The following is a 14,284-nucleotide window of genomic DNA, read 5'->3' as shown; positions in this document are numbered from 1 at the left end:
GGCTAGGTGGCGCAGTGAATAGAGCACTGACCCTGTAGTCAGGAGGACCTGAGTTCAAATCTTGTCTCAGACACTTAACACTTACTAGCCATGTGACCTTCGGCAAGTCACTGAACCCCAATTGCATTGCCCTCCCCCCTCCAAAAAAACAAAAAATTTAAAAATTAAAAAAAAAAATCATTTACAAATAGTTTACTGTGAGAGTTCTGCCTAAAGTGTGTTTCTTAGAAGTAAAGAAATGCCACCAAAAAACATCTAAGAAGCACATTTTAGGAAAAGCTACAGAATTCATATGAGGTCACTGACTATTTATGAGACTACTTATGAGAGAAAATTATGAGACATCTCAGACACCAATTACATGGACCATTTTCAGTAGTATAACTGGGCACACAGTATCAAAAAATAACCTAAAGAAAAACAAGCCTCATATACATACTGCCAGTGATAAGGCAGAATAATGAGAAAGAATACTAGCCTTAAGAACCAGGAGGGACCTAACTTTGAATACTGACACTGACAATGAAACTTTGTATTACCATGGACAAGTCATTTAACATCTCTGAACCTCAATTCCTTGTGTAAAATGGGGACAAAAATACAAGCATTACTTACAAGTAATATGAGCGTGAAAAGAGGTAATGTATAAAAAGTAGTTTGTAAACCTTAAAGCACTGTACGAGGGTCAGTTAATAAGCTTATCATATCTATGAAGCCCAAAAGGACATAATCTGTATTTCTCTTTCAGCTTGTCCTTTTCTATTCTTCCATGTGGGGGTAAAGAGACCACAAAAGCAAGTTTGAGAGTCAAAGAATCTAGTGAAGATCTCGATTAGGTAGATAGTATAAATACAATCTTGACAGTTCTCTCTGGAAAAAATACCTTTTGGATACAAGTATCTTCAAAAGAGTTTGTAAAGATTTTTAGGAAGCCCAAGAAAGGGAGGAAACATTAAAAACAGATATGGGATTTTAGCAAAATGTGAAGTCATAGAGGACAGATTTTACAAGACTGATTTCAAGGAAAGAAATTTATAAACTAAAGGTTAAAGTTATCTGCAAATTTTGCTCCTGGGCACAATTTGCATGAATAAACAAATCGTAAAATCTAAGTTAGTTTCTCTAAGATAGATGGTGGTTAAGTGATATACAGTTATCTTGGTTTGGGCTGTTTTGTTGCCTTAGGAGCAGAGAGAGTACAATTTTATAAGAATGTGGTGGAATTTTCATATAAGTCAAATTTTAAGTGACAAGTAAAGACCTATTTCATAAATTTTTTTCAACCCAACAATCGTTTATTAAGCACTGATTGTGTGCAAGGTTCTGTGTACAGAAGGTACAAAGATAAACATTTTTAAAAGCCCCTGCACTCAAAAAACTCATATACTGTAAGAGTGACTAATCTGGCTCCCTACTACCTGAAAACTATATATAGTTCCACCCCCCCACTGATTATATTACTTCCAATTTTAGGGGTCTAAACACTCCAATTCTATTAAACTACTTAGTCAGATTAGTATTTTATACAATGTTAAAAAAACAAACAAGTTTTTCAGAAAATTATTTCAGCCAATGAAAAGAACGCAAGTTCTTTATAAATGAAAAGATGTATCCCTTTGAGCCAAAATTACTAAGCAGGAAAAATTGGACAACAAGGAATTTTAGGAAACAGCAAAGATAACAAAACTTAAAATAATGAACTAAGTCAAATTTCTTACAAAACTAGACCAATTATTCAATACATTACTTTCATCTGCTAACTTACCTAGCACAGGGCAGTGGTCTCTGTAGAAAGAGCCTCCTTTAGCATCCTGGACACACTTCAAGTCAGACTAAAAGCAGGAAATCAAACGTATATATAAAAGAGTGATTTCAACAATGTCTGAAACTAAAAGAAATAAGAGCAACTCGAAATTTATATTAAAAAGAATCCTAGAGTACTACACTTTGGGTTAGACAGTGGTACGTGGAAGATAAGGACTGGAAGAGAAAAGGAAGTGCATTTCCAGACATGAAGGAATAAAAAGGATTTATTATACACTACACCACACTACACTACAACACACACACACACATACACACACACCTGTGCATGCACGTGACATAAATACAAAAGTGAGCCAGTTCTTTTCCTCAAAGAGTTTACATTCTAATAGATGGAAACAAGACAAAGTAGAAAGGTGGACAGGGAAGTGGGATGGAAAGTAGAATAGGGCAGAGGAAATGGTGGTAATGATTTGATGAAAATATTCAGAGCAAAGAGTAGTAAGATAGATGGAGAAGTGAGGAAAGTATTCATGGAGCAAGCCAAAGGGACAATAGGTGGGGTGAAAAGGCATAGTCTCAGAGTTCAAGGATAACCGGAGTTCTGATGTCTTTCAAAGCTATTTTTATTTACATTATTTTAGTTATTTTGTAAACTGTCTTCTTGCTTCTGCTCACTTCAGTCTGCAATCAGTTTATGAGCCCTCTAAAATTTACCTGAATTCTTCATGTTCATTATTTTTTACTATGTATTTCATTTATTTATTTATTTATTTTTTAAGCAATCGGGGTTAAGTAACTTGCTCAAGGTTACACAGCCAGTTATTTCTGGGTGTGGTGCTAAGTATCTGAGCCCGGATTTGATCCAGGTCATCCCAACACTGGAGCCGGTGCTCTTACTCGCTGAGCCACCTGGCCGCCCCTATTACATTTATTTATAACAATATTTTTGTCTATTTCAGATTGTATGGGCAACTAATTTCAATCATTCAACTAACAAACATTTACATACCAGGCAATATGGTAAGCACTTTGCAGTATTCTGCTAACACAAAAGGTACTAACAAAAATATTTCTGCATATACGTGTGTGATGGGAGCAGGTAATAGGAGGCATAGAGGTGGAGTGCTAAATACTAAAAACTTTGGGCAGGTCTAGCTGAAATATTAAGAATCATGTTTTAAGTAATGAGTCTTAGTAAAGTTTCCATGTATACCTAAGGAAAACAATGGCATGTTTACAATCAAAACTTTTAGCTAAAGCCTTAGAGAAAGCTTAAACATCTTCCATTTTATAAACATTTCACCCTAAGACTTCCATCCCAATGCATATGTATAATCAGGACAGCTGAACTCACAATGGACTTCCTAATAGGATGCAAACAGACAGAAGGCTATAACAAAAGGAGGAAGACAAAAGAACACATTAGGGGCTACTTTTATTACTCTTCCTTTCCCCAACCCAACATTGTTATCATCAGTATTTTTTTCTGGCTTACCATGCCTTCAAAGCCAACTCTGTAAAGGTTCTTAGCACCATTGTCCCATAGAACATATGCTGCACTGTGTGGACTGGACGCACTCCAGTCCTGAATTTCAGTTACCTAATAGAGTTTAAGGGGAAAAAAAACAGTGAAGGAGAAAAAAGTTAGTTCTTTTGGCTAAGAAAATCTCCTTTTGTTAACTGTCACATTTTCTATTAATGATTCAGTTAATTCCAAGATCAATCCTAAAGTACCAAGGGACCAACTGGAGTCAGGTCTTTCCTGTATCACCATTCAAAACAAAAATGCATTATGGCAGTCAATCAATCACTTTTAAAAGCCTTAACATGTGCCCAGCACTGAGGTAAGAACCTGGGAATACAAACAAAATTAAGAGACCCTGACCCCAAAGGGTTTAATTCTATTTAATTATGAGCATATCACAGCTGTTCCAGCATCTGATAACTGTCATAGAGAACTCTGGTCCCCAGCAGGCAGAACCAGGAGTGATGGATAGAAACCACAGAGACAAACTTTAGGCTTGCTGTAGACAACATCATCCTAACAAGAACAGGATGCCTCAAGTAGTAGTATTCCCCTCTTGGAAGTCTTCAGGTGAGAGGTTGGATGTCTACTTGTCAGGAATATGATAGGAAGGATTACTTTCTCTCTTTTTTTTTTTTTTTTTACAATTGGGGTTAAGTAACTTGCCCAAGGTTATTTTGTGTGGGTGCTAAGTATCTGAGGCCAAACCGATCCTGGCTCCTCCCGACTCTGAGCTGGCACTCTTACTCACAGCGCCACCCAACCACCCCTAAGGATTACTTTCTGGTATGGATTGGATCAAATGGCTAGTTCCTTCCAATTCTGAAATTCTATGAAGAATGTCACTTTAATAAAGAAAAATACTATCTTCCTAAATTGTGATGCAAACTGTGATTTTAATCTTGGCAAATTATAGTAGATTCATTTAAATTGAATCTATCCTGGTTTTAGACAACTTAAGCTGAGTACCCGAATAACAAGCTAAGTAATATCACACAGAATTCTTTCAGTTGTTCAAATTGTCCTTCTTCTTACTTTTCCCCCTAAACTGCTATTTTCCCCTTTAATGCTGTCTTCCATCTAATCTGTATGTATTCATTTATATACATGTCATCTGAAGGCTATCTCTTGGAAGAGGGATTAAACTTTTTCTGAATCCAAAGAGCAAAAGAAAGAGGAACTATTAGAAATTGTAAAGAAGCAAACTTAAGCTAGATATGAGAAAAACTTTAACAATTAGATCTATTCAAATGTAGAGTGCACAACCTTTGGAGACACCCCCTCCACCCCACACTAGACAAGTAGCCAGGATGACTACTTAGTGTATTCAATGTGGATTCTTTTTGGGGATGGGTTAACTGCTTAGGTTACTTCCAACTTTGTGATTTATTCAAAACACAAGCACAAACAATGCTACTTAAAGTACTGGAAGGTCCACTTCACAACAAAAAATTCAACATCTACTGATTGAACCTCCAGGCAATAAGCCTCTCAAACATTTTTGCAGATCTCAAACAGAAAATGTAATCTGTAACCATGCTAATGCTCAAAACCTTCCTGGCATGGTAGAACTTGCTGGTTTACTCTCTGCTATTACAGTTTTTAAAAACTAAAAGAAGTCTCCATACCAGGATGAGGTAACAGAAATGACTTGAATTTTTTTTTTTAACAAGAGCTCCTTTTATTCTTATGCTTTCTAGTGTTTTTAACTGGAATGTGTGTTTTATTTTGTCAAAAGGTGCTTCTAAATCTATTGATATACAAATTATTTTTGTGTTTGTTATTAATATAGTCAATTATGCTTATAGTTTTCCTAATATTGAATCAGCCCTATACACTGCTGGCAAAAATCCAACCTAGTCATAGTGTATGATCTTTGTGATATCCAGCTGTAATCTCCTTGCCAGTATTTCACTTTAAAATTTTTGCATCGATATTCATTAGGGAAATTGGTCTATAGTTTTCTCATTCTGTTTTTGCTCTCTGCTTTAGGTATCAAAATCATATTTGTGTCATAAAAGGCATTTGGTAGAACTCTTATCTATTTTTCAGTTACATGGTATTGGAATTAATTGTTCTTTAAATCTTTGGTAGAATTCCTTTGTAAATCAATCTGCTCTTGGGAATTTTTCTTTCTTTTGGAGGGCAATTGGGGTTAAGTGACTTGCCCAAGGTCACACGGCTAGTTTTTGTGTTAAGCGTCTGAGGCAGATTTGAACTCAGGTCCTCCTGACTCCAGGGCCAGTGCTCTATTCGCTGCACCACCTAGCTGCCCCTGCGAATTTTTCTTAGTGAACGCATTTATGGCTTGTTCAAGTTCTTTTTTCTAAGATAGGGTTATTTAAATATTCCATTTCCTCTTGTATTAATCCAGGCTATTTAAATTTTTGTAAATATTCATCCATTTCATTTAGATTGACAGTTTTATTGGCATAAAGTTGGGGAAAATATTTACTAATAATTGCTTTAATTTCATTATCTTCCTTATTGTGCATTCATTCTTTTCATTTTTGTTATGGGTAATTTGTTTTTTTTTTAAACCACTGTTTATTTTATTGTTTGTTTTGTTTTTTCATAAAATCAGCTCCTAGTTCTATTTATTGGTTCAATGTTCGTTTTTCTTAACTTCCTATTTTATAAATCTCTCCTTGGATTTTCAGAATTCCTATTTTAGTATTTAGTTGAGGATTCTTTGATAGAGCCACAAGTGTGAGAGACGCTGTGGCAGTCACAAGATGTTGGAGGGAGTGCATGTGACCTCTGAGGGGCAGGAGCTGGGGGATGTGGAGGCCGACTCTGCCAGGCCGAAAAGGCCGTGCCCCATCAACACGGACTCCTCTTAACCCATATTCCGCCCTGCACTCGGGAGTGTGAACGACTGGCTCCCACATGACATGTGACAAGAGGAAGGAAGAAAAGGATATAAGGGAGAAGGCAAGGGGAGGCTCCGCTCCGCTCCATTCTGTTCTGTTCCTGCTTGATTGCCGCACTGTTAAGATGTAACTGAATAAAGAGCAGCTTCGCTTCACAACTTCCGTGTCCTGGGTGTTCTGTGGGGGTAAGCTCTTCTTGGAGACAAGAAGCCAGAGACGTCCGAAGACCGGGAATAAGGTAAGACACGGCCAGAGTTGGGAAAGAGATCCCAACAATTCTTGATTTGTTGTTTTTCTTGTTTCTTTGAGTTGCATGGCAAGAAAGGCTTTTATGTTTTTAAATAAAGTTTTATTGTATTTTAAAATACAAATCCATTCAGGCAAGTAGAACATCAACCTTCTAGAGCATAAGGACTTCCCAAGAGAGGTTAGAACCAAGTAGAGTAAAGGGCAGTGGGAAGTCTTGGGCTTTCCTAGGGGACAACATCACAACAATAAGTGCCAGAAAAGTTGAAATGGGGAGTGAGAAGTAAAGTCAGCTTGCCTAACCATTTTGTTTATGGATGCATACACTTTTTTGTACAGATTTTTCCTTCCAGAAAAAAAATTATCACTGTTCTAGGACCTTTGTCATCTATTCTACTCTCTAATATCTTATCATAGAATAGTAGTGACCCAAGGTTCTCCAAAGTTGATTTAGTGGAAGACAAATTTTGTTCAATGTTCTTAAGTAAGAAAGTCTTTGAGTATGGGTGTGGTAACAAAAAGTTATGTCTACTGCCCAAGATCAACCTTGCTAATATTTGGAGAGGATCATTACCAAAAAGATGGACACTAAGTGATATTTTTTCATCCAAAGCAACTTATGAAGATTTTAATCTTAAGTACAGAGAGGTAAAAATCTCTACTGGTGAAGAGAATATCCCTAGCCAATGAAATAAAAGATCCCTTAAGAGCTGACGTAACAAAACACTAACAAAATATTCTGTAACAGATATTCAAAGATTTTTCAAAGGCAAGACATTTTCAAAAAGACTCCCTTACCTTCCCTCTTCTTCCATTTCCACCATCTTGATCTTCCCATTGCCAATCTACCCCTCGAACCACTCTGGCACCTGCAAAGATTCCTCTGGCTGTAATTTTCTTTGATTTCCGACGAGATTCTAAAAGTACCCTAAAAGATAAAAATATATGTTGATATGCTTGATTCAGTAAGAAGAAATTCTAACTGGTTCTCAAAAACAATATCAACAAGTCATTTAAATTTTAAAGAATGTTAAAGATAAGAACTTATATATATATATATATATATACACACATATATACATATACGTATATATATATATATATATATATATATATATATATATATATATATAATCCCAAAGTTTCCCTTCACTGGATTACATAGAATAAGGAGGGATAGCATAACAGCATCTTTTATCACCAAGAAGTACTCTGTAATTCCAGACTGAATTTCAGATCCAAAACCCCTCAAAAATTAAAACTAGTCAGGCAGCTTAGATGGCACAGTGTAGAGAGTGGCTCTGGAATAAGGAGGACCTAAGTTCAAATATGACCTCAGACACTTACTAGCTGTGTGACCATTAGCAAGTCACTTAACCCTGACTGCCTCTTCACCCCACTCCCACCCCACAAAATTAAACTGTAGTCAAACTAGCTAAGTTTTTTGGCTGTGTTTTTTTCTCAACACATAACTCCAAAAAATATTTTCACACCAACACACAGGTAGATTTTCATGGGGAGCCAGACAAAGTCATAACTAAGATGGTGGGGCAACCAGGGTTTTGCCCCAGGGTTGTAAATTTAAAAGGCTATCATTAGCACTTGTACTCGTAAAAGGATAAAGCCTGGTAGAAGGGCAGAAGTTAAGTTCTGGTAGGGCCAGGGAACCAGTGACAGATGATGAAAATAGGAACAGGCATAGGAGCAGGTCTCCTATGTCAGAGAAATCTGATACCATCCCCCTTCCCCCTCCTACAACATGATTCCTGGAGTAAAGGAGATAAGAAGAAGAACTCCAACCTATCCTACATTTCAAAAGAAATTGAGAAAGTAAACCAAGTTGAAAGTACAATATATTTCCCTATAAGTATAAACAGGTACCTGAGGTACCCAGGGAACTATGGAAAACAGGCTGCCACAGGGCCAGAGAGATGTTTTACCAGACCTAGTAGTTATCTAAAAGGGTAGTCTCTCAGCACCACTGTAATGTTGATGGAATAGGAAGGTCCCCTCCACCCATTTGTGACCTGCTTTGGGCTCTAGCCCAGCTCACAGCTTGGATACACACTGAGTCACATGAAGCCTAGAGTGTGGGAGGAGCTTGCCCAATCCAGCAGAGAGACTTAGACAGAGCAGGAGGGGGAGAGGACTTGCCTAGGGGAACTTGTTTAAGGGGAGGCCTGACAGAAAGAATGCTTGAGATGTCAGCGCTCCCTGGATTAGTGATGAGTACCTTGCTAAATCTTACTTCCTGGTATCCTAACAGTGATGTTCCAAATAAATATTCTGGTTTTGCCTTTAAGGAAGATACATATGCATATTCACAGTAGCTGCTGTAGATATCACACTGGCGTCATAGGGCATGGCATGAGACCAAAGCCAATGCTCTGAAATGGTTGGGAAAGCAAAGGAAGGTGAGAGGGGGGTAAAGAGGAGATTGTACAGAGTGGTTTCCACAGGTCCCTTTCAGGTCTAAAAGTCAGTAATATGAGATTTGGACTCCCATTTGACTCTACCTCAGCTCAATCTCAATTTCATTAAAAACTGAATGAGCCCTCCTCTCTGATCTTAGTTTTCTTCATTGTAAAGTGAAAGCAATGAACCAATGATCTCTTAGGTCCCCAACACAATAATTTGAGAGTTCTGAAGGTGTTGGCATCAAGTCCTCCCTTTCAGCCCCTTTCTCTAAAAGAAACCATGTGTTTGCTTTCAGGGTTTTTTTTTTTCTCAATTTCTATCCTTTAGTAAGCAGGTTTCTAAAATGCCAAATGTGAAATAATTGATATTAGAACATAGTTATCAAAAATAATTAGTGAAAACAGTAAGCTATAAACTGGTTGCCTTCCTGAGGATAGGGGTACAACCTTCTCAGCAGCACTTCCCAGGGACTCTGTGTCCCTCTCATGGCAGGGTCCATCCCCACATAACCAAGGGCACCTTTTCCTGAAGTTTGTCCCACACATAATTTAAAGTATTTCTTCCCCCTCCCATTCCTCCCCAAGAAAAACTGCTGGTTACTTCTCTAGCAAGGGAGAGAGAAGGTCTGGCCAGGGAAAAAAAAAAGAGAAAAATTGTCCCTCTTCTAAAAAACTATTCTTTGTGATTACTGATAAAGTCGATGTATGAAAATCTAAATTAACATTTAAAAAAAGATTCCTCTCATAAAAGGATTTAATAGATTTTTAATACCCTTTCAAAAGGAATTATGAGATTTCCTTCAGTGGCAAATAGCTCAATACAGTAAAATGATTTAATTCACCATTGTTCTGAATGGGCACCACTTTTCAAGAATAACACACTTCTGCATACAATGAGGTAGACCAGCAATGAGAAACCAGTAATCCTGTAAAGTGTATCCCTCCTTCAATTTAATTTCATAAAACTGTAACTTCTATCCACCAGACAGAACATTTCACTGAATGTATCTTTGTATCTGTGATTTCATCAATGCAAGTGTTTCTTCCACAGATAGTCATTTCAATCCACTTAATCCTTCTTAAACAATATTACTCTATTCCAGAATTTGGTACAGAAATACATCAAATCTGACAGAGAAACGGGAAAGAAGAATAGGGAGAGAGTAGACTGGAGTAGATATGAGAAGAAAGATAAAACTGGTCAAGAAAAGAAGCAAGCAAAACAAACTTTGGCTTTGAAGAGTAGACCCTAAATGGAGGATTTCAAGAGGGAAAAAAAAGAAGAAAACCAAAGAACTAGAAACTGAAGAGGTATCCATCAAAGGGGATCACTGAACAAAGTAAATTATGATTGTAATGGAATATTACTGAACCACAAGAAATTAAACGACTTCCGAAAATTTTAGACAGGTATATGAACCATATGAAATGAGAAGCAGGAAAACCATTTGTGCAGTAACATTTTAAAGAAAAACAACTTTGAAAGACTTAAGATCAAAAAATGGGCTTTAGAAAAGGCAGCTAGCTATAGGATTGCCAAAAAGAAAAAGGAATAAAAAGGTGAACTGAAACGCTTCTGAAGGCACAGAAGAGAAGGAAGCTCACAAGGAAGCAAGGACAAACACTTTAAAAGGGTTATGTTATAGTTATATCCCTTTCTACATTTTTTTATTCTAAACTTGAGAAATAAAACAAGTATTTCCATAACAAAGTAGAATGGAAATAAAGAGAATGTACAACTTGCTTTTCCTTTTAAATATATTAAAGTTACCATGTAACTTTATTTTTTTCCCTCCCTCCCCTCTGTCCTACCCTAAAGATAGCTACCATTAGACACAAATGTGTGTGTGATTGTGTGTGTACATACAGAAATATATATATAAAAAACCATTCTATATATTATTCTATTTATCAATTCTTTCTTTGGATGTAGACAGAATCTTCCTTCATAGGTCCTTTGTAATTAATTCAGGTATTTAATAATAGTCCAAATGACTTGGTTGTTCAGAGTTGTTCTTAAAACAATATTGCTTATTACTGTATACAATGTTCTCTTGGTTCTGCTGGTTTACTCTTCATTAGTTCATGTAAGTCTTTCAATGTTTTTCTAAAATTATCAAGCTCATCATTTCTTATAGCACAGTTATATTCCATCATGATCATATACCACAACTTGTTCAGTCACGCCAATTGACAAGCATTCCTACAATTTCTAGCTCTCTGACATCCCAAAGAGAGCTGCTATAAATATTTTACAACATATAGGTTCTTTTCCTTTTTCCCTAATCATCTTGGGAAACAGACCTAATAGTAGAATTTCTGGATCAAAAGGTATAAGCAGTTTTCTAACTCTTTGGGCATAATTCCAGATTGCTCTCCAAAATGGTTGGATTAATTCAGTTCCACCGAGGGTGATTTAGTGTCCCATTTTTTCCACATCCCTTCCAACATTTGTCATTTTCCCCTTCTATCATTTTATCTAATCTGATAGGTATAGAATGATATCTCAAGGCTGTCTTAATTTATATATCTCTAGTCAATAATGATTTTGAGCATTATTTCATATGACTATAAATAATCATTTTGATTTCTTCACTGGAAAACTGCCTGCTCATATTATCATTTATCAACTGAGGAATAACTTGTATTCTTAGAGATTTGACAAAGTTTTTTATATAATTGAGATATGAGATCTTTATCTGAGAAACTGTATATAAAAATTCTTCCCCTTATTTTATGCTTTCCTTCTGATCCTGTCTACAATGGTTTTCTCTCTTATTTGATTTCTGAAGTCCTTTTTAAGTTCTTCCAGGAATTCTTTTTGGGCTTGTGACCATTTGACATTTCTCTTTGAAAAAAAGAGTAGCTTTTTTTACTTCACTATCTTCCTCTGAATATGAATCCAGGTTTTCTCTATCCTTATAGTAGCTATGATCAGGCTCTTTTCTCCTTTGTGTACTCATTTTTATTTTTATTTTGTTTTATTTTATTTTCAGAAACTTATCAGGTTCTACTCCCGAGGTGTGGGTAATGGGGCCCCAGGTTTCAGATCCTTCTTACTATTATTTTCTAAATTCTTATGTGTGTATGTGGAGGTGGGTAACAATCTCAGGCACTCCTCTCTACCTCTAAGACACAATTAGGGCCTCTAGCCACACTGTCCTACAAATTCTCTTGCTCCCTGTGATCCCTCCAGCAGTTGCAAATTTCAACTCTCCCCTCTGCCTTGGAACTAAAACCAGGGACTCCAGTCTTCTGTAAGTGTGTACAGCCAGCAAGGTCCCTGTCCCTCTATCCCTCTGCCACTGTACTCACTGGGTGCATGCTAGTTACCTTCTCACCCACAGCCCAGGACAGTGTCTGGTAGCATAACTGTGCCCGGCACCTGGAGACAGCAGACACTCTTTCAGTCTTCTCCTGCTCAACCATCAGACCCCCATGAACTGTCCTGGTGAGGTGAAAGTTCCTGAGGCCCAAGCTGCTTCCAGACCCAGTTGCCCCCAGGACCATTTGATACAGAGAATACATCTGAAGGTGTCTGTACTTCACTAGGGCCAAACCTCCGCCCTTGGAATTCAGAGTCTTTCCTGAAGTCTTAGGAGGATAACTACTTTACCCTGATTTTTTGTTTATTTTTGCCACTTTACATTCACTTTAAGACAATGTTCTGTCTTGTTTCTCGAGGAAATCTGGAGAATCTAGAATTTTCTATTCTACTCTGCATCGTAAAAGGATCTCCCTAAGTAACATTAGGCCAAATCTAATAAGAAGAAATAGGACATGGAAAATGTAGTTATATATTTGGGTTAAAAATTGAAATTCACTAGTATAAGATGGGGCTACCATGGCTAGATTTACATACTTCAGTAAAACATCTAGCAGACATAAGGATCAGCAAATTTAGTAGAAGTAAACAATGACAGCCAAAATCTAACACAAATTTAGATTTGATTTAAAAAGATTACAGTGTTCAAGAATATAGAGAACAAAAAATATTCTAATATCTTTCTTTGTTTTGTTGAGTTGTTTTTCAGTCATATTCAACTCTTATGACCCCATTTGGATTTTCTTGGTAAAATACTGCAGTGGTTTGCCCTTTTCTTCTCCCGATCATTTTATAGATGAGGAACTAAGGCAAATAGGGTTAAGTAACTTATCCAAGGTCACACAGCTAGTATGTCTGAGGTCAGATTTGAATTCAAGAAGATGAGTCTTCCTGATTCTGTACCTAATGGTCTCTATCCACTGGCACCTGGCTAGCTGCCTTCCTAATAATTAGAGCTGTCCAAATGTGGAAAGGCCTGTTTTGGTAAAGACAGGTTCTCTCTTACTTATAAGCAAAGGCTGGATGAGCATTTGTCAGGTATGTTTGAAAATGGATTCTCAGGGCAGCTAGGTGGTGCAGTGAATAGAGCACTGGCCCTGGAGTCAGGAGGACCCAAGTTCAAATTTAACCTCAGAAACTCAACACAAAACTAGCCTTGTGACCTTAGGCAAGTCACTTAACCCCAAATTGCCCTAACTTTCCCCTGGGGAAAAAAAAAAAGAAAATGGATTCTCATTTCAGGTATCATTTGGACCTAGATGGCCTCTGAGGTTCCCTTTAACTTTGAGATTCAGGGATTTTCTCTCTCCTACTTCTGTCAAATCTTGTCCAAAATTATGGTAGAAACTGTTATTAACAGTAAGATAAGAGTTCATAATTTTTCTAATTTCATTTATAAGACAATGCATTTTCAATATAGAAGGAACTTATGTGTGTAAAATTAAGATTTACTTCTTACCTTTCACTTCCTGGTGTGGTAATTCTGTAAAAACGATGCCTTAAGTGATGTTTGTCTCCATGATAACAGACAGTGCACAAATCATAATTTGTACACTCAGCACACTTCCATCGGATACCAATAATTGGCTGTTGGCGGCAAGTATCACACATGGTTCCATCGTGCTTGATGCCTATTTTTAAAAAAAGACATATATTTACATTTCTCAAAGTTTTATGTTTTGAGTACCTGACAAAAGCTACTGAAAATAAGTAAAACAAAAGATATTTAAAGAATTTTTAACAAATTATATGGGAAAATAAGTATTTAGTCTCCTTAAAGCTTAAAGACAAAAGGCTAATAGACTTGCATTATTTTAATTAATACAAACTACAATGTTGTTTTCCTTCTCAACTCACTAACTAAAAGATACTATTGTTCGTCACTTTTTTCTTCATATACACAAAATTAGCCTTATGCAGGAGTTCCATTTAGAGGAATAAGGAAGACAAAAAATGTCTTAACAAAAATCACAATTTTCAATATTTCAACATTTGAATACTTGAAACCTCTCTGGTAATTTCAACTAGCGTTCAACTATGATAAGTAACAAATCAAAGCACAGAGGATTTTATCTTTCTACCACTATAGAAACCAAAATGCTTAATAATCTTCCCAGGGCTGTTTTCTCCA

General features: G+C 36.7%; 1 protein-coding gene across 2 annotated transcripts in view; it reads right to left on the bottom strand.

The window, feature by feature from the left end:
- The window catches only part of MIB1 (MIB E3 ubiquitin protein ligase 1), a 173,627-nt gene that overhangs the window by 118,300 nt on the left and 41,043 nt on the right, over window positions 1-14,284 (bottom strand). For both annotated transcript variants that reach the window (XM_069099761.1, XM_069099760.1), the window contains exons 2-5: window positions 13,613-13,784; window positions 7,210-7,339; window positions 3,263-3,367; window positions 1,766-1,832 (exon numbers count right to left, since the gene is read on the bottom strand). In XM_069099761.1, the coding sequence (XP_068955862.1) occupies window positions 1,766-1,832; window positions 3,263-3,367; window positions 7,210-7,339; window positions 13,613-13,784 (474 nt within the window). The remainder of the gene's footprint in view (window positions 1-1,765; window positions 1,833-3,262; window positions 3,368-7,209; window positions 7,340-13,612; window positions 13,785-14,284) is intronic.

Source organism: Petaurus breviceps, unplaced genomic scaffold (genome assembly GCF_028583685.1).
Source record: "Petaurus breviceps papuanus isolate PSGF00001 unplaced genomic scaffold, PetGlider_PUasm1.0 38, whole genome shotgun sequence".
In the NCBI taxonomy this organism is placed as follows: Eukaryota; Metazoa; Chordata; class Mammalia; order Diprotodontia; family Petauridae; genus Petaurus; species Petaurus breviceps.
The sequence above is the reverse complement of the archived record's forward strand: the minus strand, read 5'-3'. Positions and strand labels throughout refer to the sequence as shown.